The sequence below is a fragment of the Chenopodium quinoa genome, unplaced genomic scaffold, assembly GCF_001683475.1.
Source record: "Chenopodium quinoa cultivar QQ74 unplaced genomic scaffold, ASM168347v1, whole genome shotgun sequence".
NCBI lineage: Eukaryota > Viridiplantae > Streptophyta > Magnoliopsida > Caryophyllales > Amaranthaceae > Chenopodium > Chenopodium quinoa.
The window spans coordinates 518842-545649 of NW_018743828.1; the positions used below are offsets into that span (position 1 = coordinate 518842).

Consider the following 26808-nt stretch of genomic DNA (forward strand, 5'->3'; position numbering starts at 1 on the left):
TTAGGTCATTATTAGTTATTACTCCTATATACATAGTGTATATACTTGTAATACTACAGCATTTACTGAAATTTAAATTTAATAAATAAAATTAATTTTTCGTATGATTCACAAATGAAGGAAGTTCAATACAATGAAGATGGAAGAAGATTGAATTTTTAAGGAGAATTGTGAATGTTTTGCTAAATTCCTAAAAGTTACCCAACTTCAAAAGTAGCCATTATTTGATTTAATGACAAAGCAGTAGTTATTCTGTCTTAGGTTGCAACCCAAGCTAAGTATTGTTACGGAAAATCACATTCTCAACAATTCTTATCCTTCGACCAAAACTTGACAACCACAACTCAATCCCATTCAGTCCCGATAAGAGGGCTCCTGCAAATCTGTAGCTGCACCTCAGAAATCAAATGTATGAGCTGCATATGATGCTTGAATCAAAGGGAAGTCACCTTGATGGTCACACAACACATTCAGCTGTCATACATCTTACAAATTCTTAGGTGTACCCAAAAACAAGATAAAGGTGCTGTCATGAATCTTGAGGCAATTCCTCCAACAAGATTGAACAAACCTAGCAAAGAAAATACGTTTTGTTAGCTGAAGGTCCAAAATTTAAAGTGAATAGTCTAACCATGAGCCAACTACATTTTCATAAGGAATCCTGAGAAACAGAGGACACCACCAATGCTTATGATGCTACTTAATGCAAATTTTAACAAAGGATATCACCAAGTTATTCAAAGGGGCACTGTCAGTGTTATTTTCTGGACTCACTACTAAACTACCAATCATCCAGGTATAGGAGTAAATTCTAAAGTTTGGTAAACATAAGCAGGAAGAAGAAAAGAGGATGAGAATGTTTCCAATGTAACCGTTATCTTTGAGGTGAATCAGTTGATAGAATCTCTTTTGAGGTTTGGCCACTAATTTCCTCCCAAACAACACCTTCCTAGGTCTATCCAAGTTGACAATCCAAAAGAATTCTTCAGTTGCTTACAACTTGGAAATAATGAAGAGGTACCTAACAAAGTTCATTATCCCTTAGCTCTATTTTACTTGCCTACTTCCATATTCTGTGATTTATGTATGCTAGTATCAAGATTCAAGAGTAAATTCAAAACCAGAAATGGAGACATTGCAGTAGAGTTCCCACAGTCATACTGAGGTTTAAATCACAGGTACCACAGGTTTAAGACTTTAAGTCCTGTTGGGAGCCTGATCAGTAGAGCTGTTAGCCTGTTACACTTCATGCTGGGAGGACTAAGAGGAGCTCATGATCACAGACGCAAACCCTATTTACTAAATTAATCTGAGCTTTCCAATTAAACATTAGGAATTCATTGGGTAGAGGCTGCAAGTTACTATCATGAGTTGAGGGCCTAAGAACAGTTCTGAAAGAAGTCAGGCTTTGAAAAAGAAGTTAAACATTTAGTTGGTCATGGGCAGGAGACACTGGGTGAGAAAGGCAATAAATACTCCGTAAAAGATACTTTGACTAGAACAAGTCTACCTACAGTTGGGTTTTGATTCTTGAGCAATGTGTTAAACCAATACTACTTCCGGCTACAGTTCGGCTAATTGTACAAGATGAGGCTTTGAGCAAATTTCTTCAGGGAGCTTTTAGCAACTTCATCAACACAGGTGCTAGCTCCACCTCAAGAGTTTGATCCTTCAGCTAATCTTAGTAAAAAAAGATAAGATGCACAAAGTAAAGAAACAAGAAATTTAAGGGAGTAGAACAGCTGAACAGTTTTTAGAAACAATTAAAAAAAATTATACTAGTGGAGTAAAATGCAAAAGGTCATAAAACTTATAGAACACTGTAAAATGCACAAGGTCAAAGCAGAAAGAAATCCAAAAAAAAAAAGAGAGAGCAGAACATTAAAGAAAAATGACAGTGTATGTGGAGCTTAATTAGTGGGAAAAAACAGACAAGGTGATCCGATTTGACACCTCCAGATCAAATACTGTAAAGGATCAACCATATGAAATTTAGAATTGATACCGAATGACTTGTACTAGTCCTCAATGCCATCTATGCGTTGATGTACTTGTTCGAAAGCATGTAGCATTGATGCCCGCATGTTTGCTATCTCAACCAGTTTTTCCAAGGCTGTATGTTAGAAAAATAAGATGTATATTATTACAAGAAAACAAAAAGTTGCTATAATAGATGTTAAAAGTTCATAGAACAGGTGATGAGTAAAAAGAAACGAAGAGAACATTCAAACCTGTTTCAAATGAAAGTTGAGCAGCTCCCAATTTAGGAGAACCTAATGAGCCGAAAACAGCAAGTGACTTTGATCTTTCCTTCTGTACCTGTGCAAAAGGATTTGATGATCCACTTGGCGAGCTATCTTCCTTGGCTATCCAGACAAACAACAAGGAGACTATCAGTAAATCTCTCTGGACAGCTAGACCCAACCAGAAAGGATACAAGAAACAGCACACAAACATCTGTAGGATACAAAATGATTTTAAAGCCGTTAAATCTAATATTTAGAAACGAGGATCCAGCCAAATCCTTAATAAACACTTTAACAGATAGTGTTTCACATTACACAAAACATATTGCTCAAGCTCACCAGTTCATATACAGTGACCTAAGTTTATTACCTGTTGTTTGAGATACGTCTTTGTGTCGCTGGCGCATACTTTCAGATTTCTGCTGTAACCCGCTATTTCCTTCTTTCATTTTCTCAGAATCTGCAGCATCCTCGGATACCCACTTGCAGAGAGTAAAATGTGGTTCTGCAACAATTTAATATTGAAAGTTTAAAAACAAATATCTAGACTTGTTAAATGAAACTGTTAAGAAAGTTTGTACCAAAGAAATATACTAAGCTTCAATCTGCAAATAACTAGCATATTTTCTAGTACTAGAAGTCTAGAACCGTCATTTCTACATTTAATTGAAACAATTCTTTTCAGATCACCATCTGAAAACAATACATGCATATTGTATCCCTGACTCCTCTCTTCTGTCCAATATTTCTATCCAATTTCAATATCATCTCTGACAGCTTAAGATACTCAAACATATCAAAAAAAATTGCCAATTCATGATAGTAAAATTTCAAACTCTCACCATCACCCTTTTCTACTTCCAAACGAGTGGCAGCTGAGTGTTCTTTAAGGTCCAATAAAACACTATTGACGCGTGAAGTTCCCATGGAATAACGAGCACTAGCAAAATCAAACCATCCCTGAAACCAACGTGTTGTAAGCTTAAGTATCAAAAACAGAAACAACACAATATCATAATCAAGAGACAACAGGGTTAAGTAAGCAAAAACATAAGACCACACTTCCTCTATTGATTGCACCAACCTCACCCCTATTGTAAAGGGCTTTATTCTAGGAGTGGTGATATTCGATTAGATCATCACTGTGGAGAATCGCCGATAATCTAGACACCATAGCATGACATTACAATAACAATTGAATAATCGATGCCTCAGTTGTTTACACATCATTCAAGTTCCAAACTAATGTAATATACAAAGTGTATTTCCATTATAATCAACAAGAACTTGCCACAGCTTTAGTAAACAGCTAAAATACAAACAAGAGTGCATTTTCAGAAACATTAATCTGTAAAAAGGAATTTTTTTTTTAAAAAAAAAAAAAAAACCTCCCAATTTGCATACAATAGAAAATCAACAAATTGATAAACACAGACATTTGAAGTTTTAATTATAATAGAAAATCAATAAATTGCAATAGAGCAGAAATTAATCGAATTTCGTCCCTAGAAATTCATCCTCGATTTTCAATCAATTTATAACAAGAAATTGAAACGTAATTAGCAGAAGATAGCAGATATACAAGTTGATGAAAAAGTAAATTAGGAATTGAGAAATCAAAGTAAGTAAATAGAACCTGACGAAGAGTGGAGGAGAGTTCATCGAGTAAAAGAAGGTAAGAATCAACGGAATCCATGAATTTGAGCACATCTTCATCATTGTCGTTCTTCTGTTTTAGATCATCATGATCAGCAGTAGCAGCATTATGCAATTCTGTGATTGAGGATTCAATTTCAGACATATTTATTGATTTTTTTTTGGTTCAATTTAGGGTTTGATTCACTAATTTTGGGCTCTGCTGATCGCAAATTGGCAATATTGAGGAACTCACGATATTTTTGTTCAAAAAATTACGGAGTATGAAACGAGAAACAATAGAATACCAAACGAGAAGTACTAGACTACTAGTATATCAAAACTTCAAAAGTACCTACAGGGAGGTAAGTTTGATAGAGTGGAAATGAGAGCACCTTTTAACTATGAAGTTAGAGATTCAATTCCCATAAAGTATGAAATTTTCTTATATACTCTTATTTTTTCAAATCTTCTAGCCGGCAGCCCAGGTCATATTGACTTGTGAGAGGTTTCGATCTGATAGGACACTTCATCTTACCTACTAAAATAAATATAAAATGATAAAATTACCTACTCGGGTCGGGGGGATATGTGAGAAGTTTTGGAACAATAGGCCCTTTTTCCTATTAACCAAAAAACAGTTTGTATTGTGTGTGATTGACCACACCGTGTGACCGCTTGTAAAAGAATAAAAATAACCTCTATAACACTAACTGAATAACCCCTACAATATCGACCAAATAACCCCTATAACACTGACCGATAACCCCTTTAAGTCTTTATCATTGACGAAGTAGCCTCATATAAGAATTTGTGAACTAAAAAATACGAGTAATAAAAAAATCAAGGGGTAAGATAGTCAAATTGCGTTGTCCAATGTGGATGTTTAAGACATTTCACCCTAATGAAGTGGGTAACTGTTTGGCGAAATTAGTAACTGATTATGAGCGTTCAATCCTTTGTTAATTTCATACGGAGTAATTCTTTGCTGGCGCAAATGCCAAATGATGGGGAACTTCTATTAATCCGATTTGCTTTAGGGCTTATGTTAAGGTTTTCTAATCTAACAAATAAATATCAAAAGAATACCGAACACGTTAACTCATGGATTCACATTCACCTAATATTTTAACATTTATCTTTTCATCTACTTTTTTTTTTGGTTATTTTATTGTGTAGGCACGCAACTGCATGTATAGCCTGACCCATCATGTGTTGTGCAAGCCTCCTTAGGATGAAGGAATTTTTATATTGTTGGTGGATTGTTCGAGGTAATCAAGTCAACACACGTGCTAACTTAGTGTTTGCTTGTGTCAAATTTTTAAACTGATATACATGCACCTCACATGGCTTATTGACGTGCCTCTCATGCATGTTGAACTAGTGATTAACTCATGTCATACCCAGTCGGCCCTCATGCTGGCTCAACCTATGCCCACGACCCACCTTTAGTTGGATTGAACTAAGCTCGTGTATCTTGGAGACTTAAGAGTTAATTATGTCTAAGGTCTAACTATATACGCAGTATGTCTTGGAGGGTTGGAGCTACGACCAAGGGTCTATTCTAATTTACTGAACTGAACTGAACCGAGGTGAGTTGAACTGAACTGAACTGAACTAATAAAATTGGAATGAATTGTTTATAAAAGAAGGAAATTAAAAACGAACTCAACTGAAATGAAATTAAGGCGAAGATAATAGGCCTAAGTTTATTCTAATTTACATTTTATTCATCCCAAACTCCCAAGGTGCTATGTGATACTCTCCCCTCCCTTTCTCTGCAAATTTGCGGGAGCATACAATTCCCAAAATCCAGAAGCACAAATTGCGATTGCCCTAAATATTCAGGTTAGTTCCGAGTTTTGATGAAGAAAATATTATAATTTCTCCGTATAATTTTCCCTATTCTTTCTTTTTATTTCCTTTCCATATATCCCAATTCCAATTTCAAGAATTAATCATGATATGATCAAGAACTAAAGGGCATAATTCAGCAAATGTTGGGATCAAATTGAACTATTTGATTGAAGTTGGAATTGTAGTGGGATTATTTTGAAGATTACTTGAGTTGATGAACTGAACAATTTGACAGTGTTTCCTTGTTTCTCTAGAAAGAAGAAATCAGAGTTTTGTGGAATGCCCAGAACCTGTTTGTTGAAATGCCTCTGTGAACACTTGTATTTTTTTTTTTTTTGTAATTTAGGACTATTTTGCATCTGAGGGAGTTTTTAAAAGCTAGTGAGATGATGCCAAATTTGATCTTATGTTTTTCAATCCATATGAGAAGAGAAATGATTATTTTTTAGAAATTATTTCGAAATGTCGGTCAGATGGCTTTCCTAAGACTAAGTTTAATATGGAGAAATTTTGTGTACATATCTTGTATCCTAAAATAAGTTATCAAGTTTCATTCTTAGTCCTTGAAGCTTACTACTTCAGTTACCTTACAACTTATGACATTGTGCTTTGTTGCCTTGTAGATTATGGAGATAGATAATGCAAATATTGATTGCAATCAGGAAGAAGAGTATGTATTGCTCGATCTTGACGCGGTTTGTGGCCAAGTTGACATTCCTCCAAATGAACCATACATTTTATCTGTAAGTTATGTAAGTTTTATTGGACAATTATATCTTGTCTTGCAAGAATCCTGTCTGAATGACTTATGGAGAAGAAGCCATATATGATATATCAATAAGGAAGATTGTTTAATTTTATATGATACATGAATTGTTAGTAGAGTAGGATAGCTTATTATGACATTGTACAATTGTATGAAGACAAAATATTTTGTACTCTATGTATCCTTGTAAGACTATAAATCAATGGGATTAAATGTGTCTGGGTCATTTTTATGCTAGCTTTTTGGAGTTTCTCATTTTGAAAATCTCCAGAAAATATATCATGCATCAATTTATATGGTTAATGAGATATATGGTTGTTTTCCCCTCAAGTTTTAGCTTATCTACTGTGCATAGTGCAAAGTTTTCTCTTTCGGCATAGAAGTTGGTTAGATTATCTTCTTCTCTAATTCTTTTTCTGTCTCACTCACTTGAATTACTTAGCATACAAGAGTATATAAGTGTATCGTTACCTTATGTGGTCAATTGTAATCACAGAATCATCTCACATGTATCCTCCATTATGTGCTATTATGCATTTATGCTACGTGGATTTTCACCATGCTTTTTGTCACAGTTAAATTTTTCACTAACTATGATGGCGTTAGATATACTAACCAACCTAACTTCTCATACTAACTTTATATAAGAATGCACAATATAATAAACACGATAGAACACTTAGGATATAACACAAAGTATACTTTTATTAATATGATTAATAACGTATTTACACAATAGTTTCTGAATGCCTTGGACAGACCCCAAGGTCATCTATTTATAGGCAAAGGAGGACAACCCCCTCCAATGCGAATAGACACTAATCACGCATGCATGCCAAGTGGCGCTCATGCAATAAACCGTAATCTAATACAAGTCAGGAATCCTAACTAATCTGTCGCGGATCGCCACCATCATCACTCGTGTCTCTTTGCTCCATTCAGAATGCCTTTGCCCATAAACCGTCATCCACATTGTGAAGTGTCGCTTCGCTTTGGCTAAGCATCCAATCCTTATCCATAGATTGTAACCGTTCGCATACCTGTCATCTTGCTCCAACCAACGCCTTGCTTCGCATTCCATAGCATCCCTTCACATACGGAATAACTTCAACCATCAGTGCTAACTCCCACTAGGCATTGCACCCACGTGTTGCCTTGTAAGCACCGTGCCAGAGCCCAAGCGTCGCGTTGCTTCGCAACACCGCACCGGTGCCCAAGCGTCACATCGCTTCGGTGTACCGTGGCGTTGACTGAGCAATGCTCCGCACCGACGCCAGGCCCAACCGACGCGTCGCTTCGCAGCCATGCCGAGCACGTACCAGCAAAGACTCGCCACGAGCCTTCGCTCAAACCCAAATCACTTAGCCCACTAAGTTACCAAGCAAACCTTGTGCCCAAGTCCTAGATAGCCCACGCCATACTTAGAATCATGCATCATGGCCTTAGCCAATGATGCGCCCATGGCCGTACCAAGCCATGAGAGACACCTTCCCCCTATAGAGCTTTATTTTGCTCTACGCTTGTAAAACTAGTGAACACGCCACTGACACAAACACGATAATGGACTATTGGCCCTAACCCCTAGGTCCAATGTCCATCCAATGAACCTTAGATTACCAAGCTAATATATAGAGGCAACCATATATGCCTTTATTTACTTATTAACCACACCATAGGGTCATATAGTAAATAGTACAAGGCCTAGCACCTAGCCAAGCCTTTGTCCAGGCACGCCATGCCGCGCATGGCTTAATAGGGGTCTTACAAACCTCCCCCACTTGAAGACTTAGGCGTATTACCACCGCGTGATTACGCAAGGCTACTCAAACTTACCAAATAAACCAATACTTTGCAGCGAAAACTTCAAAACTCTTTTTATTTAATAATAGACTAAAAATAGTAACCAATTTTATGAGTACTCGGAAATAAAATACAAGAACCAACACATTCTAATCTAAATGAACCATTCCTGGGACTTCAAATGCTCATTTATGACTTCACATGGAATTAGTCAACATTGCTCACCATTAAGGTAAACAGGGCGAACCAAAACAAAATAAGAAATAAGGATTAACAAAATATGCTAAGTACGATAAGTGTGAGATAATTAAACTCAATTTATTCATAAACATGCTTTTGAAAATCAATTCCATCCATTCCAATAATTAAATCAATATTTCCAACTCAAGATTCCAAAGCCAATTCCAATAGCAATCAATATTCAAATTTAATAAAACCAATTCCTTTTAAAACCAATTCTAATTACTCAAAACCAATTCCAATTCCTCTCTCAAGTGTGCACGCCCCCCAAGTTAGTCTCCTTATGTTACAAGGCTATTCTTGATGATAAACTCGGTCATACAAAGTCCATAGGCTTATCAAATAAACCAAATCCGCATAGTGGGATTACTAACATGCTTATAAAGCTTTAATAATAATAATTCAATAAATCCTCTTTAAATCCAATACATCCAACTTTTAATAATAATTCCAAAACTCCTCTTTAAATTCAACATGCTTTCAAAATAAAACCTTTTTAAACATGAATAAAAATTAATTCATTTAAAGCATGATATAAAATCAATACTCCAATTTATTTATTAAAAGCATTTTATTGAAACATGCTTTTATTTCATAAACCATAATTCAATCATCACAAGAGATCATTCAAACACACTCATTCAAATCAATCTTTTTCAAGGTATCTAACCACCTAACGTACCTTGATCCTTGCTTATTAAAACACACAAACAAAACCTTAAGATTCTTGCTCGAACACACCCTACAAATAAATATAACCTTAATTAATATAAGGTTAACAAATAATCACAAATAATTAAACTAAAAACCTCCCAACTATATGTACGTGAACCTCGTAAATTAATTTATCATAAACATTATTAAAAATCTGATTTTATATAATTAATACATGTCATAATAATTTTATTTTATAAATTCCCCCATAATAATTATAATAACAATTGAATAAGAGAAGAGAAGAAGAAAAGATAATTAACCAAGGAGAAAAGAAGTATTGGATTTGCGTTGGAAAGAATAGGCAGAACTTGCAGAGGCTATAACTCCTTCGATATAACTCCGAATTGGGTGATTCTTGAGCCTAACCTCGAGAGGAACAATCTTCTGTGAAACGTCAATGACTTTAAAGATAAATGAGATGATTTGTGTAAAAAGAGGAGAAGAAAAGTAAAGAATTGGTGTGAAGAATGTGAGAGGTATAGAGGGGTATTTATAGGCTAGCTCATGCAAGAATTATGGCAAGAGAACTTGGGAAGAATTATGGTAAGTAGGATTTAAGGAATTACTTGGAGAAGTGAGTAAAAGAATTAAGGAAAGTTTGGATATTAAGGTGATTGTGTATACTTGAATATGGAAGGTATGTATATAATGAAAAATAATAAAGCAGAATTACTTGGGGAATAATTAAGAAGAATGAATGGCAAGAAAATATGATGATTAGATATTAAAAAGATGGAGGATTAGAATTAAGGAAAATAAGAGATTTTGGGAGATAATTAAAAATATAATTTTACCAATTAAATTCCCCTAAAATAATTCGATAGGGCCGAAAATATTGAGCTTACCATAGCTCAAATATTCGGACTCCTATAAATATATTTAGGAAGATTTTGCACGGTTTTTAAGGAATAAAATAGTTGTATAAATAATATAAAATAAGTAATTAAATAAATAATTAATTAATTAATTAAATACCAATTATTTACCAATAAATAACCAAGAAAAATCAGATTTTCCATACATGGAAAATCCGAAAATCCTAGCTAATTATTGGAAAATTTCGGCCATAATAAAATAATTAATAAAATATTATTTTTCTTTAATTAAAATATCCGAAATATGTAAATAATCCGATTTTTAAAATAGGATAAATGGATAATAAATCTTATCCAAAATAATGATTAGTTTTCAAACTACTTTTGGCGCCAAAATTCAAATATTATTTTGGCTCCAAATAATAAATTTACTAAAATACCCTTTTTATAAAATAATTCCTGATTAATTAATTAAAAAATACGTATGAAAATACGGGGTATTACATTTGTGGCAAAACGATGCGCTGCGCGGCAGCCCACATCTTTGCTTTGCTTTATGACTTCATGTGGCGTAAGTGGATGCCAACCCATAGCAAGTTCAAAAGGACTCATTCCCGTCGCCGAACTCTTATGGAGGTTATAGCAAAACTGAGTAGGATCTAACAACTCCAGCCAATGTAACATAATGTCTTAGATACTCTTTATCCATCTGTGGCAGTCGAGAATTTTAATTTCGAATCCAACAAATTAAACAAAGCAACCCAAAATCCCTATCACTAAAATATCTTGCGGTAAGCCAAAATATTTAACAACATACCCAAGAAATAGCTTGCTGCCTCCTCGGCGGGACACACATTAGGAGCCGGGATGAACACAACATACTTCATAAAGCGATCTACCACCACCATGATAGATTTTTGCCCGTTCACGTTGGGAAACCCTGAAATAAAATCCATCAAAACTGAACCTATGGCTTCTCTGGAATGGACAATGGTTGCAATAAGCCCGCTTCCTTGTGACGCTCAGTCTTGTCTAATTAGCACACGTGACATGACTTCACATATGCCTCCACTTCCGCATGCATGCTAGGCCAAAAGTAACTGCGTTCCAACAACGCTTGCGTCCTTTCACTTCCTGGGTATCCAGCCCATACAACATCATGGACCGATATTAACAATTTTTGATGCAGTTTCCCAGATGGGATGTACAAACGCCCTCCTTGTGCTAGCAACAACCCGTTTTCTAACCAGTACCTTCGCACATAACCTTCTTTCACTTGCTCACATAACTTAACATATTCCGCATTGTCTTTGCATTCATCCCGAACACGCTGTGTAAAATCAAATTGCACACTAGTAAGGGCCGCAAACACTTCTTGCGTTTTCCTACTTAGTGCATCCGGTACACTATTGTGGCGTCCCGGTTTGTGCTACCAAGCAAAGTTGTATTCTCCAAGAAACTCTATCCATCGGCGACATCTTTTGTGATTGAAAGAATATGTTCACCACATTATCTGTCAAAACCGTAAATTTTGTACCCAACAGATAATGGCGCCACGTACGAAGGCAATGAACAACTGCATGCATTTCCCTTTCATGTGCCGAGTATCTCTCCTCCGCTTCTTTGAGCTTTTGACCCTCGAAAGCAACAGGATGTCCGTCTTGGACCAAGACCGCACCAATGGCCAAGCGTCCGTGTACTTCGAACGGCTTATCAAACTCCGGAAGTTTTAGCACTAGTTCGGATGAAATAGCCAACTTCATAGTCTTGAAAGCATCCTCACACTTATCTGACCACGCCCATACTTGACCCTTCTTCAAAAGATCAGTGAGTGATGACACCTTTTGAGAATAACCCTTAATAAACTTCCGATAATAATTGGCTAGACCAGGGACAGATTTGGGCTGCTCCCAATTGACAATTGCCTTCACTTTGTTTTCATCCATCCGAACTCCACCCTTGCTAATTTTGTGACCAAGGAACATAATCTTGTTTCTAGCGAACTCGCACTTTTCCTTTTTCACATATAACTCATACTTCCGTAATTGTTCGAAAACCAACCTAAGATGATTAACATGTTCATCTAAACTGTTCGAATACACAACAATGTCGTCTAAATAAACGACACAAAAACTATCAAGATACTCGTAAAGAACATTATCTATTAAGTTACAGAAAGTAGCCGGGGCATTGGTTAGCCCAAACGACATTACAAGAAATTCATATGAACCATATCTAGTTACATAATTAGTTTTGGGATCATCACCCTCCTTAATTCTAATTTGCCAATAACCAGGACGTAAATCAAGTTTGGTAAAATAAGTTGCCTTTGACAACCTATCAAAAAAATCTTCCGTCCTTGGAATGGGATACTAATTCTTTACCATTACCTTGATCAGCGCACGATAATCGACACACATACGCATCGACCATCGACCTTCTTTTGAAACAGCACTGGCGCGCCATATGGAGCCTTCGATGGCTTAATAAAACCAGCATCCAACAACCCATCAAGTTGTTTGCGCAATTCAGCCAACTCAGATGGCCCCATCCGATACAGTGCCTTAGGAGGTGGCCTCGTACCGGGCTCCAACTCTATCGCATGATCCACTTTGCACCTTGGTGGAAGTCTTTTGGGCAGATCTCCAGGCATCAAACCCTTAAATTCCACATCTTTCTTCATTTCAACCAAAGTGACTAAGAACGTGGGTTCACCCCGTTTAACACCCTTCTTAACCTGCATGGCTGACAATAAACTATCAGTTGAAGCAACATTTGCATAGATAACCTACCAGGGATAAAGCAAAGATATGCTTCGTCGGTTATCATCACACCGCCTAGTGGGGCGCAACCATCAACTTTGCTTGCTTGAAAAATTTGTAGCCAAGAACCAATTTGTAGTCGTCCATTTCCACGGCAAGCAATTCAACCTTTCCTTTCCATGCCCCCATTTTGACATGAACGTCTTTCACAATACCAACGGAATCTGCAACGGCAAAATTCACCGTCTTGATCATATGCGAAGATGGTTGAACTTTCAATCCCATCTTCCGAACTAGACCAGTGTGGGTAGTCCCAGTGTCTATCATAGCCCATATATCATATCCATTTACAGTGACCTTACAGTACATAAGGCCATTAACCGGTTCCTTTTGTTCACCCTTTATCGCACTCAATATCTTCATTGTATTCATTCTTGGTGCGACATCGTCTTCTTCTAGTTCCTTTTCAATGGAATCCTCTTCATCACTTGACTCACCGAACAACGCAGAAATTGTTGGCGTTTTGGGCAATTACGGGCTATGTGAGGACCTTTGCAAATGAAACACCCGTGAACCGCATTTTCTTGTTTGACGAGTTTTCTTCTTTCTTGTTGTCAGATTTCTGACCCGACTTATCATTGTTTTGGAAGCTCTTCTTCTCTATGAACTTCCTTTTCTTTCCACGATCATTACCCTTTTCTTTTCCGCCCTTGTTATTAGCAACATTGGACGGTTTCCAATTGACTAGTGCTTCCGCAGCAACAATCGCAGCGTTCAAATCTTGAACCTTATGCCTTCTCAACTCGGTTTGGGCCCAAGGCTTCAAACCAGACATGAACTGAAACAACTTGTCCTCCTCGGGCATGTTACTAATATCCAACATCAAAGACATAGATTGTTTCACATACTCACGAATGGTGTTAGAATGCTTCACGTCCTTCAGTTTATTCCTTGCAACCCAAGACGTGTTTGTATACACAGAAATTTTATGAGTGTTTTACATTAAATTAAATAAATTAATTTGGGTTAAATTATGCTATTAATCCATTTTAATTATTTTTGGCCCACCCAAATAATTAATCCGAATTAGTCAAATATAATTCGGGTTATAAAATAAATCAAATGGACCAGGTTAAAAGAATTCTAAGTCATAAAATAGGCCAGGCCTAAACCTACTAAGTCCACTCAAGGGGTTCTCATCTCCTATAAATACATCATTCCTTCATCAGTTCAGGGGATCCAGAAATCATTATTCCAAGAGCTCATAAAATTAATAGGAATTCTCTCTGAAGTAAGTCTACAAGCACATCAAACTTGTGCCGACTTGTTCAGATACACTCAAACACATTTGAACGGGACTAAGCTACAAAGCCCTTGTTCAGGTGTATTCAAACAAAACCCTTGAATACAGGTTGACATCATCAAACGTCACCCTGCATTCAAACTCAAGTCGACGTCATCAAACGCCAACCTACAGGTGTCACACACGTGTCACACACGTGTCATTATCAAGCTGCGGAACAGAATTAGAGGACTTAGTTTATTATATTATAAACTTTTATACAGAGATTGTACCCAAAATTCACATATTAATATATAATCATTTGTTACTTTATTTCCCGTTTTTATTCATTTAGACTCGAAATTTGTGTAAACAAATTTTGGCACGCTCGGTGGGACAATTTTCGCTCTTCATCTCCACTCTTCAAGTATCAAAATTCGTAAAAATAATGGGGGCATGTCAAATTTGCTTTCAAATTCTACAAGAAAATTTCGAGACCAAGTTGCATCTGATATCAAATCTTTGCAACGAGTCTCGAGGGGGCATTTGTTGACACCGAAATTTTGTTAATTATTAGGCGTCAGATATATGTAAATAAGGAGATGATATAAAAAATATAAGATATTATTTTTAAGATCTCGTAGAATATTTGATAGATATCTTGTTTACTACTCTATGACACTCTATATAAACAGGGTCGTTTCTAGGGTTTAAGGAGGCTGAGATGGAACAAGTCTCAAAGACTCCACCTCCTCCCTACTACCAAAGATTGTATGTACATAGTATGAATTAAGCCGACAAGGCCCCGTACTATAAACAAATATCAAAACCCTAGCCCTTTGGAGAGAGGAATCAAGAGATCTACGAGAGTTGTAACCCACAAATTATCAATGAAATAATTGTTCCCATATATTTTTCTACCTCTTTATTATGTATTGCAGGTTTGATTTTTTGTGGTTTATAGTGTTGTTGGCAAGAATTGCTTTCTGATCTCTTCCTTCATTACATCCCATGAAGATATGGGATCTTTTTCTGGCTACTCTATCCGCTTCTTGGCGAAATCTCCACCACAGTTTTGCATCAGCGGAAAGATACAGTGCGGCCAAATCAACTTTGCCACCATCTCCCCGATTGGTCACTTTGAAATAGTGTTCCAAATCCCAAATAAAATTTTCTAGGGTCTTAGAGTCCCTAGATCCATCAAACGATTTCGGTTCTGAAACCTTAGCACGATCCCCAGATGAAGATGTTTTCTCTTCAACCAATTTGCGAAGAAGAGAAAGTTCTTCTCTTAGATACTTCAACTCCGCTTCCGTCTTGTAGGGAATAATTTCAAGCCTTTAAAATCCCACTAGCTTGAACCTCACTGTGATCATACACTAAAGTACGGTGGCGTCCAAAAGGGAAGAAGATAGAGCAAAAGAGTCGCCAACAAGTTTTTAAGGAACTTGTAAACCGTTCACGAGGTGAAGGTTACACCCCTTAACGATCCAAGAGATCGTCAACTCCATAAGGTCATGAACCAAATAAGGGTTCGGGGATGAAGGTACAAATCCAACCTAAAAGAGATTGAACCTGCCCTAATAATAGGCCTCTACTTTATTCTGCTCGTATTCATGTGCGCTTTCTGATTAATATGCAATCAATAGGATTAACCCTAAACCTGTTTAATCTATGTTGGTTGAATTTAATGCACAAATAAACTATTATTGACGATCACTTGAAATTATAATCACAATTAACCCTAAACAAGATTATTAATTATCTTATTAAACGTGATTACAAGTACCAATTCCCTTTAAACATGCAATAAAGGTGATCAAGCAATAAATAATAAAATATAATACATATCAAGCAACATAATAAATAATCAACATCATTAATAATAATAATATCAATCATAATCATCTTAAAGCATAGCAAGATCCTAGGCATGATACGAACAAGATTAATAACAAACCCTAGCATGTCACTAAGCAATAAAAATCAAATCTTTAGCCCTAACATGATACTAACAATCATAAATATTAGGAAGAGAATAAAAGGCATCATACTTTTAATCATACTTAATATTAAAGTTACCCTAAACATGATACTAGGAATCAAAATAACAATCTAAGCATGATTTCTATATCATAAATCAATTAATCAATTAAAGTAGTTACTTGGATGCCTCGTACCTCTTTCTAATAACAAAATACACACGTTAGTAATTTCAAGGAAAATAATAATCAAAACAATTAAATTAAATAATTGAAAGAGAGATTTGGGACTAAACCCTCAGAAATTAAAACCTTTCACGTCTAGGGCGAAGGCAACTTCAAATATGGTTAGGTGTTTCTAGATCTTGTGAATGCGGAATTTTGTATGTAAAACAAAGTTTAGAAAAGAATACTAAAGAATTAATGTTATTGAAAATTGATGAATAATGTAGATGATGAATGAAGAGAATTAATGAATGGTAATTGATGATTGTTGATGCTTGTTGATGATTGAAAACGGAGTTTTTGATACGATATTTATAGAGAAAAAACATCCAAAAAAGATAATTTATCAAAACAGAGTCTGAAGACCACAAAAACACATTGGCGCCACACCTGGCTCATTGGCGCCAGGACCAGGCGCCAATGCTGGCGTCTGGCGCCAATCCTGGTTCCAGGCGCTGGGGTTGGACGCCAATTCGGAATTCAACGCGTTTCCGAAAATCTGATAATTTTACCGTAGTGGAAGATAAAATAATATAATTTCAGTCGAAAATGCTATTTGATCTAATTAAAACTTTGAAGAGTCCTAATTGAATTAAGAATGATGAGAACCTTCTAGAATGTTCTAGAAGACCAAAACCATTCCTAATTGCATTAGGAATGATAAATCATATTAGGCCCTCCCCTAGATCATTGGGCCGTACATAAAGCTCAAACCGGGCTCAGTTTAGTAAATTGGCCATAACTTCCTCAATATTTATCGGAATTGGGCTTATAATATATCGTTAGAAAGGTCTTTGCAAGCCCCATCCAACTACACCACTATTGGACCCATATCATGGACCAACCAAACTGGATTGGCTGTTTTCTTAAAATAAAGTTTTCAAAAAACAGAGAGGAGAGAAAAGAAAAGAAATAAAACTTTCCGCAACACTAGACCTTTCCACACTTTCGTTTCATTCGATTATGATTCGACGTGAAAGGTACTCATCACTGGGTTTGGTTTTGGGGAGACACAAATGGGTGTCTACACGTCTCCATTTCTTTCTTCTTGTATAAAGGAGTACCATTAGGGCTAAACATCTCCCTTTGCTTTCACACAAGATTTTGTATCATCCCATTCATTTCGTTCAGTTATTCATAAAGTAACTGAACTGATTCGCGTATTGTACTAGGGGGAAGATCATCGTTTCCCAAGCCTAAGTACTTTTCGATCTTGGCCAAAGAGACCTTGTTTTCTTCGGAGAACTTCAACATTTTTCTACGAGTTTTAAGTGACTGAAGTTTTCGAAAGAATGCTAATTTTGTGGGACTAAGATTGAGGGCCAGGACTTTGTGGGGGTGGAAGCACTCTCAATGGGATTGGATCGTTGTGATGGTAATTGATTGAGTAACAACAATGATTGGGAAATAAGTAATCCAAACCTTCCTCAACACTATCTTTTAATTTGAGAATCAAGTTCCTTGCGACGATGAGACTTCTCTTTCTTCAATCTCTTAATTTCTCGTAAGTAAGGAGCAACAGGACGAGCAACCTTCTTAGCGATTTTCTTTGGAGGAGACATATAAATGCAACAAGTCTATCGTAAAAACCCGCTCTCAGTTAAATTTTTCGCTAACTATGATGGCGTTAGATATACTAACTAGCCTAACTTCTCATACTAACTTTATATAAGAATGCACAATATAATAAACACGATAGAACACTTAGGATATACCACAAAGCATACTTTTATTAATATCATTAATACCGTATTTAAACAATAAATCTGGATGCCTTGGACAGACCTAAGGTCATCTATTTATAGGCAAAGGAGGACAACCCCCTCCAATGCGAATAGACACTAATCACGCATGCATGCCAAGTGACGCTCATGCAATTAACCGTAATCTAATACAAGTCAGCAATCCTAACCAATATGTCGCGGATCGCCACCATCATCACTCATGTCTCTTCGCTCCATTCAAAATGCCTTTGCCCATAAACCGTCATCCACATTGTGAAGTGTCGCTTCGCCTTGGCCAAGCATCCAATCCTTATCCATAGATTGTAACCGTTCACATAACTGTCATCAAGCTCCAAACAACGCCTTGCTTTAAATTCCAAAGCATCCCTTCACATACGGAATAACTTCCAACATCGGTGCTAACTCCCGCTAGGTATTGCACCCACGTGCTGCCTCGTCAGCACATTGCCAGAGCCCAAGCGTCGCGTTGCTTCGCAACACCGCACCGGTGCCCAAGCATTGCATCGCTTCGGTGTACCGCGTGCCGTTGACTGAGCAATGCTCCGCACCAACGCCGGTGCCCAACCGACGCGTCGCTTCGCAGCCATGTAGAGCACGTACCAGCAAAGACTCGCCATGAGCCTTCGCTCAAACCCAAATCACTTAGCCCACTAAGTTACCAAGCAAACCTTGTGCCCAAGTTCTAGATAGCCCACACCATACTTAGAACCATGCATCATGGCCTTAGCCGATGATGCGCCCATGGCCGCACCAAGCCATGAGAGACACCTTCCCCCTATAGAGCTTTATTTTGCTCTACGCTTGTAAACCTAGTGAACACGCCAGTGACAGAAACACAATAATGGACTATTGTCCCAAACCCTTGGGTCCAACGTCCATCCAATGAACCTTAGCTTACCAAGCTAATATATAGAGGCAACCATATGCCTTTATTTACTTATTAACCATGCCATAGGGTCATATAGTAATATGTACAAGGCCTAGCACCTAGCCAAGCCGTAGTGTGCCCTTGTCTAGGCACGCCATGCGGCGCATGGCTCAATAGGGGTCTTATACTTATACACTGTAGACCCTTAAGATCACATGATATGAAAACTGTATGGGTTATCTTTCAAACCTAGATGCATCTACTGCTTTTGTGGCATTCTTGAGCCTACATATCACATATGTCATGGAAAATGTCTCCACAGTTCACAAGTTTTTATTTTGAACTAAAGGCCAGGTTTCATACATGTTGATCTCCTGAAGAGTTGAATTGGATCGTTTAACTCATTAAGGGTCTTATCTCATGCCACATATCCTCCTCTTTGTGCCACATTGTTGCTAGGCTGTTCTTCTGTAGTTCATATTGGTTTTATTTGTACTTTTGTTAGTTAATGTTAATAGTTTGTCAAAGTAAGAGAGGTTGAAGTATAAGATGAGACACACAACAGGGTAGTAGATCTCTATCATCTTAAACCCCGCCTACAGCAAAATAAATTCTGGCGGGTTATTTTTGGTGTCCTTAAGGTGGGCCCTCCCTTCTCTATGTTTTTTTTCCCTTTTCATTTAAGCATGGAAAAATCATTCTTATAATTAAGGTTGACAATACTATTTAAGTTTTGATTTTGTGTAATGTTGTATTTAGGTATTATTTTTATCTTCTTGATATATAGAATTTTGATGCAGGGTTTGGATACTCAGAATCCAGTACTGACCATTGGGAATAAATTGAAGCTGGTGAGTCTCTTGATCCTTATGATTTCTTGCTAATGCTCAAGGTACATTTTTCTTCTCATGTTAAGTACATCCTGAATTTGGTCAAAGTTATCTTGCCCTGATTGTGTTTAATCACCTCATCTAATGGGTATAAGGGCATGGTCGAGTTAAGGACTATTATAGATACTATTTCTGTGTTATTTTGCATTCAATTTTCTCTTATATCTCACTGTTTCTAGGACTCAGAATACAGTAGGAGCAGATTCCTGGCCAAGTTATCCCTTTGTTATCTTTTCTTTTTTAAAAAAATCAACATATTAAACTATGGCTGAACTAAAGATTTAGATCAAGAAACAAAAAATTCAATCTTCAATTTCAAACTAGGCTTTGTTTCTATTTATTTATTTGTTTGTTTTTTTTTATGGTTGATAATAAATGGTGAACTTTTCAGTATGCTTCATTGCCAACTGCCAAGTGCATTACTTTCTTGGATTTAGGCATTTAGCCCAAGGTCCGAATCCTCTATCCCACTCATATGTCCCATTTCATGTCCCATTCGTTTTGATTGGTCCACGTCACTTTAAATATCAATATTAATATTAAAAAAATTTAATAGCAAATTAAATTAAATAAATTTTACATAATTTATATTTTAGTCCTTATCTTTTTTTTGTTTCTCCTTTACACAATTACGTTTAATTCAATCGCATCATTTTTTTCATGTATACTACCTCTATAACTCTAGAAGAATCCTTGATAGACATGATAAAACAATCCGAGCATATCAATCATTATTATAAAAATTCATAATTGAGTAAAGATACAACTTCATTATAAATTCTAAACCTTTAAGAAATTGAAAATGCAGAAAACATACACACAAAAATAAAACTGAGAACTAGATTAGCTTAGTTGTTGAAAAGATGTGAGCACAGAAGAATAAACTAGGCCATAATTTCCATAAGATCTATCCCTCTAGTCATGGAACGTGTGATTCATCATTCTACAACATGCCAACAAGAGATCAAAGTTACAAAGTATCAAGCCAACCAACTATTAAAATATAAAAAAGTATTAAAAGTATTATCAAATTTTACAAGTATGTCATATACTTTGGTTCAAAAAAAAGTATGTCATATACCTCTAAAAAAGGTGTCGGTCTTCTTGATCATTATATGTTTGTGGGACTCCAATTGACATTTGTCCCTATTAAGAAATGCTTGTATGAGTTCTTCTATTAAGTCCACAATAGATATAGTACTACAAGGATATGTAAACTTACATTTAGGAGTTGAGTTAAACTTCCTGAGCCAAGGTCAACACTATCAACATCTTTGTAGAAGAAAGGAGTAGTATAACTGAAATGTGTTATAGGGTAATTATTTGACAATGGGATGGTATAATCCATTTGCCTCTCAGAAGTAGGAGTATAATTCATTTCTGAAAAAGTTGTTTTGTTGACCTGTTATATATACATTAGCTTGAATATTAGTAATTATCAATAAGAAAAAATATTGCAGGTAGTAATTGTAAGACTATATGTATAATCCAAATACCTGATCGTTTGTGCAATGTTTTTTGCGAGTACGACCTTTTTCTAAGGAACTCTTGCAACGAGTAGAACCATTATTGGAGCCATTACCTCTTCCACGCCCCCTACTCCCATGACTATTGCCTCTCATTTTTATTCCTTTCACTGTTGAGGTATTACATTGCAACTCTATATTAACATTTTCTTCACAATCTAAACTCTCTTCCTCATTATCATCCTCTTCTCCACATATCAATTTCTTTAGACGTGCTTCTACTTCCGCTAATGACTTTTGGTGTACATCTAAAGCCCATTTGTAAGTATCTTCACTTTGAGCTGCAACTCCTGCAAAGTGGGTAAATAATTTACCCAATTCTTGAAATCGTATCCTCGAACATATTTTTTCATCTACTTGTCGAGTAGACAACTTATGTTGTTGACAAATTTCAACTTTCACATCCTTTTTCCATCTTTGTAGAATATATTGGTTTGGAATCTTGTGAATATTTTTTGAACAAAGAACCTTCAATGCATGTGAACAAAGTATCCCTACAAACTCAAATTTTCTACAGCTACATGAAATAGTATCATTTTCTGGGTTATATGTAACAAAATGATCAATCTTTTTCCTTGGAGGATAAACTTTATACCTATAAGTTGTGCCAACAACCTCCTCTTCTTCTATTATACAATCCCATGCTTTCCAAATTTGACATTGGAATAACTCAAACACTTCGGCAGTGTAGATAGTTGATGCATGTTTTAAAATTCGAACTGGATATGGTAAAGCTGGAGAACTATGTTTAGTCTTGAAATCTGCCACACTTTCTTCATAACGCCTATCATTCAGAAGACGCTCAAAATGCTCAAAAAACTGACATAAGTGATTTTTATTGCTACTATACCTTCGTAATTGAGCATTCATACTTTCACTACGTTGTGTTGTACTCATATCACCACAGAATGTCTGTCTCCCATAAACTAGTGCCCACTTCTCTCTCAAATTATACACCCGTTCCAACCAACTATTGCCAACCAGATCGTATTTAACTAACATATTGTCCCAAGCATCTATAAAATCTGCTTCATCATCATAATCATAAACACAACTACTAAAATCTTTAGCAAAATCCTTAAATTTCTCAAATACATGGTGAAGATGTTTTGCAGCATTCTGGAGCATTCTGGTACATGTGCCAGACACATAGTCGATGATAAGTTTCCGGCCATTTTGTAGATAATGCATTTGCCATTGCTTGATCTTGATCGGTCAGAATAGTTTTAGGCTTCTTTCCATGCATTGCCTTCACAAATGTGTCAAATAGCCAATTGAAAGTTTCTGTTGTCTCATCATACAATAAAGCCGCCCCAAAAATAATGGTTTGTTTATGATGATTAACTCCAACAAACATAGCAAATGGACGACCATCTTTATGTTTTTTGTAAGTAGTATCAAAACATACTACATCACCAAAATAGTCATAGTCAGACATCATTCTTGCATCAGCCCAAAAAATATTTGTGATGAGATCATCCACATCAACTTGTATGGCATAAAAAAACTTTGGATCATCAGTTTGCTTGCGTTGCAAGTACTCTAAAACCCCGCCGGTATCTCCAACTTTCATTTCTTTATCTCTTTTCTTCCTCAAATAATTATTACAATCTACATGCAGAAAACCAAGATTATCTCTCCCACCAGCCCTTAGACTCATCAACTCCATACTTGCTTTTGGTGCAATGCCAGAAGAGCATGCCATATCAAGTTCACTAGCTTGAGATGAGTTGATACTTCTATGTGAACGAAATAGATGAGTCTTTGATGGTGTTGACAGAACATGATTGTGTTGTGGTTCGAATTTAATGATACGAAATCGTCCATTAATTCGGGAGCTTACTTTTATCATTGCAGAGCATCCAACTCGTGTCAAAGCTCGATGTTTCTTCACATAAGGGGCCCTTTTATCTTTTCCCCTTAAACCTTCAAAAGAACAACAAATGATCCTATCTAGAATAGTACCAGTGTTGTCATCTCTATGAATTTACTTAACCGAATTCCGAATCCAATAGCTCTAGAATATCTGTTGTAGAAATCATAAGCTATATTCTCTGATGCAAACTCCATCCTTATCATTGGAATGGCTTCATTGGGCAGCTTTGAGTGAATTTCATTCATATTTGGCAGAAAATTATCTTCTTCAACTTTATTATCTTCAAAGTTATTTTTAGAGTTATTGACCACATCATCATTATCATTCAATTGCTCATGCTCCTCAAAAGATAATCTACGACTAGTTTGTAATGACCCAATTTCTTTATCAAAATGATAATTCTGTACCACCAAAAATCGCATATAAAAATCAATAAAAATACAATCATCCAAAACCTAAACAACTATATACGCAGTATAATTTTGACAGTACTATGGCTTATACTAATAGTAATTATCAATATGCGATCTAATAGCTACCCTAATGACCAAAAACAAACAAAACATATGCATATAGTATTTCATAGATACGCAATTCAATAAGATTCATACCTCGTATGGTAAATTGTCGAAATCGCTTGTCAGTACTTCTCGTGGAGTATCCATTAAAGTGAATTTTAGTGCTTTAGTATTTATGGATGCAATTAGAGAAAGAATAAATTGAGGTAACTTTAAAAAAAAAAAAAATAGGGTTCTTCTAGAGTTATAGAGGTAGTATACAGGAAAAAAATGATGCAATTGAATTAAACGTAATTGTGTAAAGGAGAAAAAAAAAAAAAGATAAGGACTAAAATATAAATTATGTAAAATTTATTTAATTTAATTTGCTATTAAATTTTTTAAATATTAATATTGATATTTAAAGTGACGTGGACCAATCAAAACGAATGGGACATGGAATGGGACATATGAGTGGGATAGAGGATTCGGACCCATTTAGCCCCTACTACTTTAGAATATATTTTTAGTTTGTAACAATATCCTACCATTTGCAGATTGGAGAATACGAAGAAACAGTCGGAACATGCTTAATCTTTTCAGAGGATGGTGAGTTATATTTTCCTCTGTTATGTGTAGTCTTAAAGAATAAAAATCAAATAAAACATTAGAAAGTCATGTAGCAATATTGAGTTGAAGAACATTTTTTTTTTACGGATTTTTCACCATATACCATTGAGTTAAAGCTTAATTCACCATATACCATAGAAAACTTTCTAATACACCATATAACCTTCAGTTTTACGAAAATTTCACAACTTGCCCTTTTCGTTAACTCGGTTAGTCATTAACGTTAATTGTGCCACATGGCAGCTTATAATTGGTTCTTAATAATATTCTTTATTTAATTAACTAACTTTAGAGAAATTATTTTAAATTTTTTTTTAAAAAAAACACCACCACCTTAGCCATCGCCGCCACCAGCCTAGCCCTGACCCTACCCCCAGCTGACCGGCGATCGTCCCCCCTCCCCGCCGGTGAAATTCCCGACCCCAGCCACCTTTCCCTCCGGAATTCCCAGCCACCACCTGCGAGTATCCCTATCCCTCTCGAATTCCCAAGCACCACCTACGAATTCCCCTTTCCCTCCCGAAATCTCCAGCCACCACCTTCGCGCGACAGCCTAAATCCACTCCCACACGTCGCCGCCGCCCAACTTGCCGAAAACCACCACCCCGAAACCCTAAAACACCAAAATCGAAACCCTAGATTTTGGTTTTAGGATTTCGACATACGTGGTGGTTTAGTTTGGGGTGGAAATGGCACCAATACGGGCGAAATTGATTCGTCGGCGCGGGGGAGGGGGGTTTGGGCGCTGACCGATGGTTAGCGAAGGGTTCTTCGAGGGAGATGGGCTGTTTCGTGACCGGTGGTTCGATTGTTCTTCTAGGATTTCGCTGGTGGTTCAAGAGAAAGGGAGTACGGCGGCCCGACGGGGGTATTCTCGTCGAATTTCAGGTCAGTGCGGGGGTTGTGGTCGAAATTCGGCGCCAACGCAAGGGTTATGGTCGAGTTTTTCGCCGACCGATGGTGGCTGGCTGGGTGGAGGGACGTGGGTGGCTGGAGGGATGGTGGTGGCTGGATGGAGGGACGTGGGTGGCTGGGTTTTTTTCTTTTTTTTAATTAAAATTATATAATTATTTTAAAATTAAGTAATTTAAAAGGGAACCAATCATATGTTGCCACGTGGCCTTATTAGCCTTAATGACTAACGGTGTTAACGTCCGACCGTTAGTCATTAATGGCATGTTGTGACATTTTGGTGTTAACGTCCGTTAGTCATTAATGGCATGTTGTGACATTTTAGTTAAACTGAAGGTTATACGGTGTATTAGAAAGTTTTCTATGGTATATGGTGAATTAAGCTTTAACTCAGTGGTATTTGGTGAAAAATCCGTTTTTTTTATTTCCACTTTGAAATGGGAAGAACACCACAACTTGAACTGTCATTTATGCAACTGAAGAAAGCACAGATTGATTGTGCTGTTTTATATGGTTCTCCTACTTCTACTTGTCAACTTGTGTATATGAGTATATCTAAACAAAGAAATACAAGTATCGTATTAATTTTTTTTAATTATTTGGTAAATTACTTATCAGTAATTTTCTACGATTTTTGGCAGAAAAGACATCTTTAATTCATGAAGAAATAGGACCTTCAGAAGCTAAGCGTTTCAAGAATGATCGTACAGCTGACCCGAATTCGGGTTCATCCAAGCATATAAAGCCTGTAACATCCCTCCACAAGATTCTAAAATTTAGAGTGCAAACCGAAGTTGATGAGAAAGATTTGATGGAGAAACCTCCTGATCCTCCCGCACAAAAAAATGATCCAACTAAGAAGAATTAAGGGGAAGGTTTTTCTTTGGATCCCTTGTCTTGGTTGGGAATAATGACTTGTTCTATGTAGTAATGCTGGTAATTCAGAGCTCTAGTTTGGTCAGGCACTCCATATGCTTTGATACGGATGCATTAAGTAACCTAATATAACATGTACAGGTATGATAGCTAAGAATGCCCTCTATATTTTTTGGGTTGCCTAGTTTAACGACTGCAGAGCGTGCATTCCTGATGTTGTAATTGCTGCCAAAAACGATGAATGAGAATGACCTGTTCTCTCTTTTTACCTCATTTTCAGGTATCCGATTATGGTTTTGAACTATGACATGTAATTTTTTTGTATGCATATTTAATTAAATTCTTGGATCCTCCATTGGAGGGAGAGGTGGACCAAATTGAAGGAGTTTGCTTTAGGTAGTAAAGGAAGGTTAAAAGGAATGGGGGGGCATTTGGTGTGTTGGAAAGATCGGAATTTGGGAATTAGGTTGAAGAATAAAAATTATGTTGAATTAGGGCCTCTTCTCTTCAGCTCCGCTCCAATAAGTTAAGTTAAGTTCAGCTCAGCTCAGTTTAGTCAATCAGAACAAGCCCTTATTGTCCCTTTTCTTCTTTTCCTCACTTCCCATAAATAAAGTACTTAGAAGAGGGGATGATTAAACCGCCTTCTCGCCTTCTCAGT

General features: G+C 36.5%; 2 protein-coding genes across 3 annotated transcripts; one reads left to right on the top strand and one right to left on the bottom strand.

Annotated features, from left to right (window-relative positions):
• Nucleotides 1-228: 228 nt before the first annotated feature.
• LOC110685512 (coiled-coil domain-containing protein 115-like) lies at nt 229-4237 on the bottom strand. Its single transcript, XM_021862046.1, has 6 exons — nt 3883-4237; nt 3089-3206; nt 2617-2751; nt 2232-2366; nt 2006-2113; nt 229-571 (listed from the first exon to the last, which is right to left on the bottom strand). The coding sequence occupies exons 1-5, from the start codon at nt 4045-4047 to the stop codon at nt 2019-2021; spliced, it is 648 nt and encodes a 215-aa protein (XP_021717738.1). The 5' UTR covers nt 4048-4237; the 3' UTR covers nt 229-571; nt 2006-2018.
• Nucleotides 4238-5559: 1322 nt separating this feature from the next.
• On the top strand, nt 5560-26454 carry LOC110685513. Of its 2 annotated transcripts, none has more exons than XM_021862047.1 (5): nt 5560-5729; nt 6362-6490; nt 19741-19791; nt 24287-24338; nt 25913-26454. In XM_021862047.1, exons 2-5 carry the CDS (start codon nt 6365-6367, stop codon nt 26137-26139), a joined length of 456 nt encoding a protein of 151 aa, XP_021717739.1. In that variant the 5' UTR covers nt 5560-5729; nt 6362-6364; the 3' UTR covers nt 26140-26454. The 2 variants fall into 2 exon arrangements, with proteins under 2 accessions (XP_021717739.1, XP_021717740.1); XM_021862048.1 differs by having other exon boundaries at nt 5566-5729; nt 6362-6481.
• Nucleotides 26455-26808: the final 354 nt, after the last annotated feature.

Excerpts from the sequence above, each read along its gene's own strand:
- LOC110685512 (XM_021862046.1), bottom strand. The coding sequence starts at position 4,047 with ATGTCTGAAATTGAATCCTCAATCACAGAATTGCATAATGCTGCTACT. Across the intron at positions 2,367-2,616 it reads AGACGTATCTCAAACAACAG|CCAAGGAAGATAGCTCGCCA; the intron begins GTAATAAACTTA and ends TTGTCTGGATAG. Across the intron at positions 2,114-2,231 it reads TCAACTTTCATTTGAAACAG|CCTTGGAAAAACTGGTTGAG; the intron begins GTTTGAATGTTC and ends TCTAACATACAG.
- LOC110685513 (XM_021862047.1), top strand. The coding sequence starts at position 6,365 with ATGGAGATAGATAATGCAAATATTGATTGCAATCAGGAAGAAGAGTAT. Across the intron at positions 6,491-19,740 it reads ACATTTTATCTGTAAGTTAT|GGTTTGGATACTCAGAATCC; the intron begins GTAAGTTTTATT and ends ATTTTGATGCAG. Across the intron at positions 24,339-25,912 it reads CTTAATCTTTTCAGAGGATG|AAAAGACATCTTTAATTCAT; the intron begins GTGAGTTATATT and ends GATTTTTGGCAG.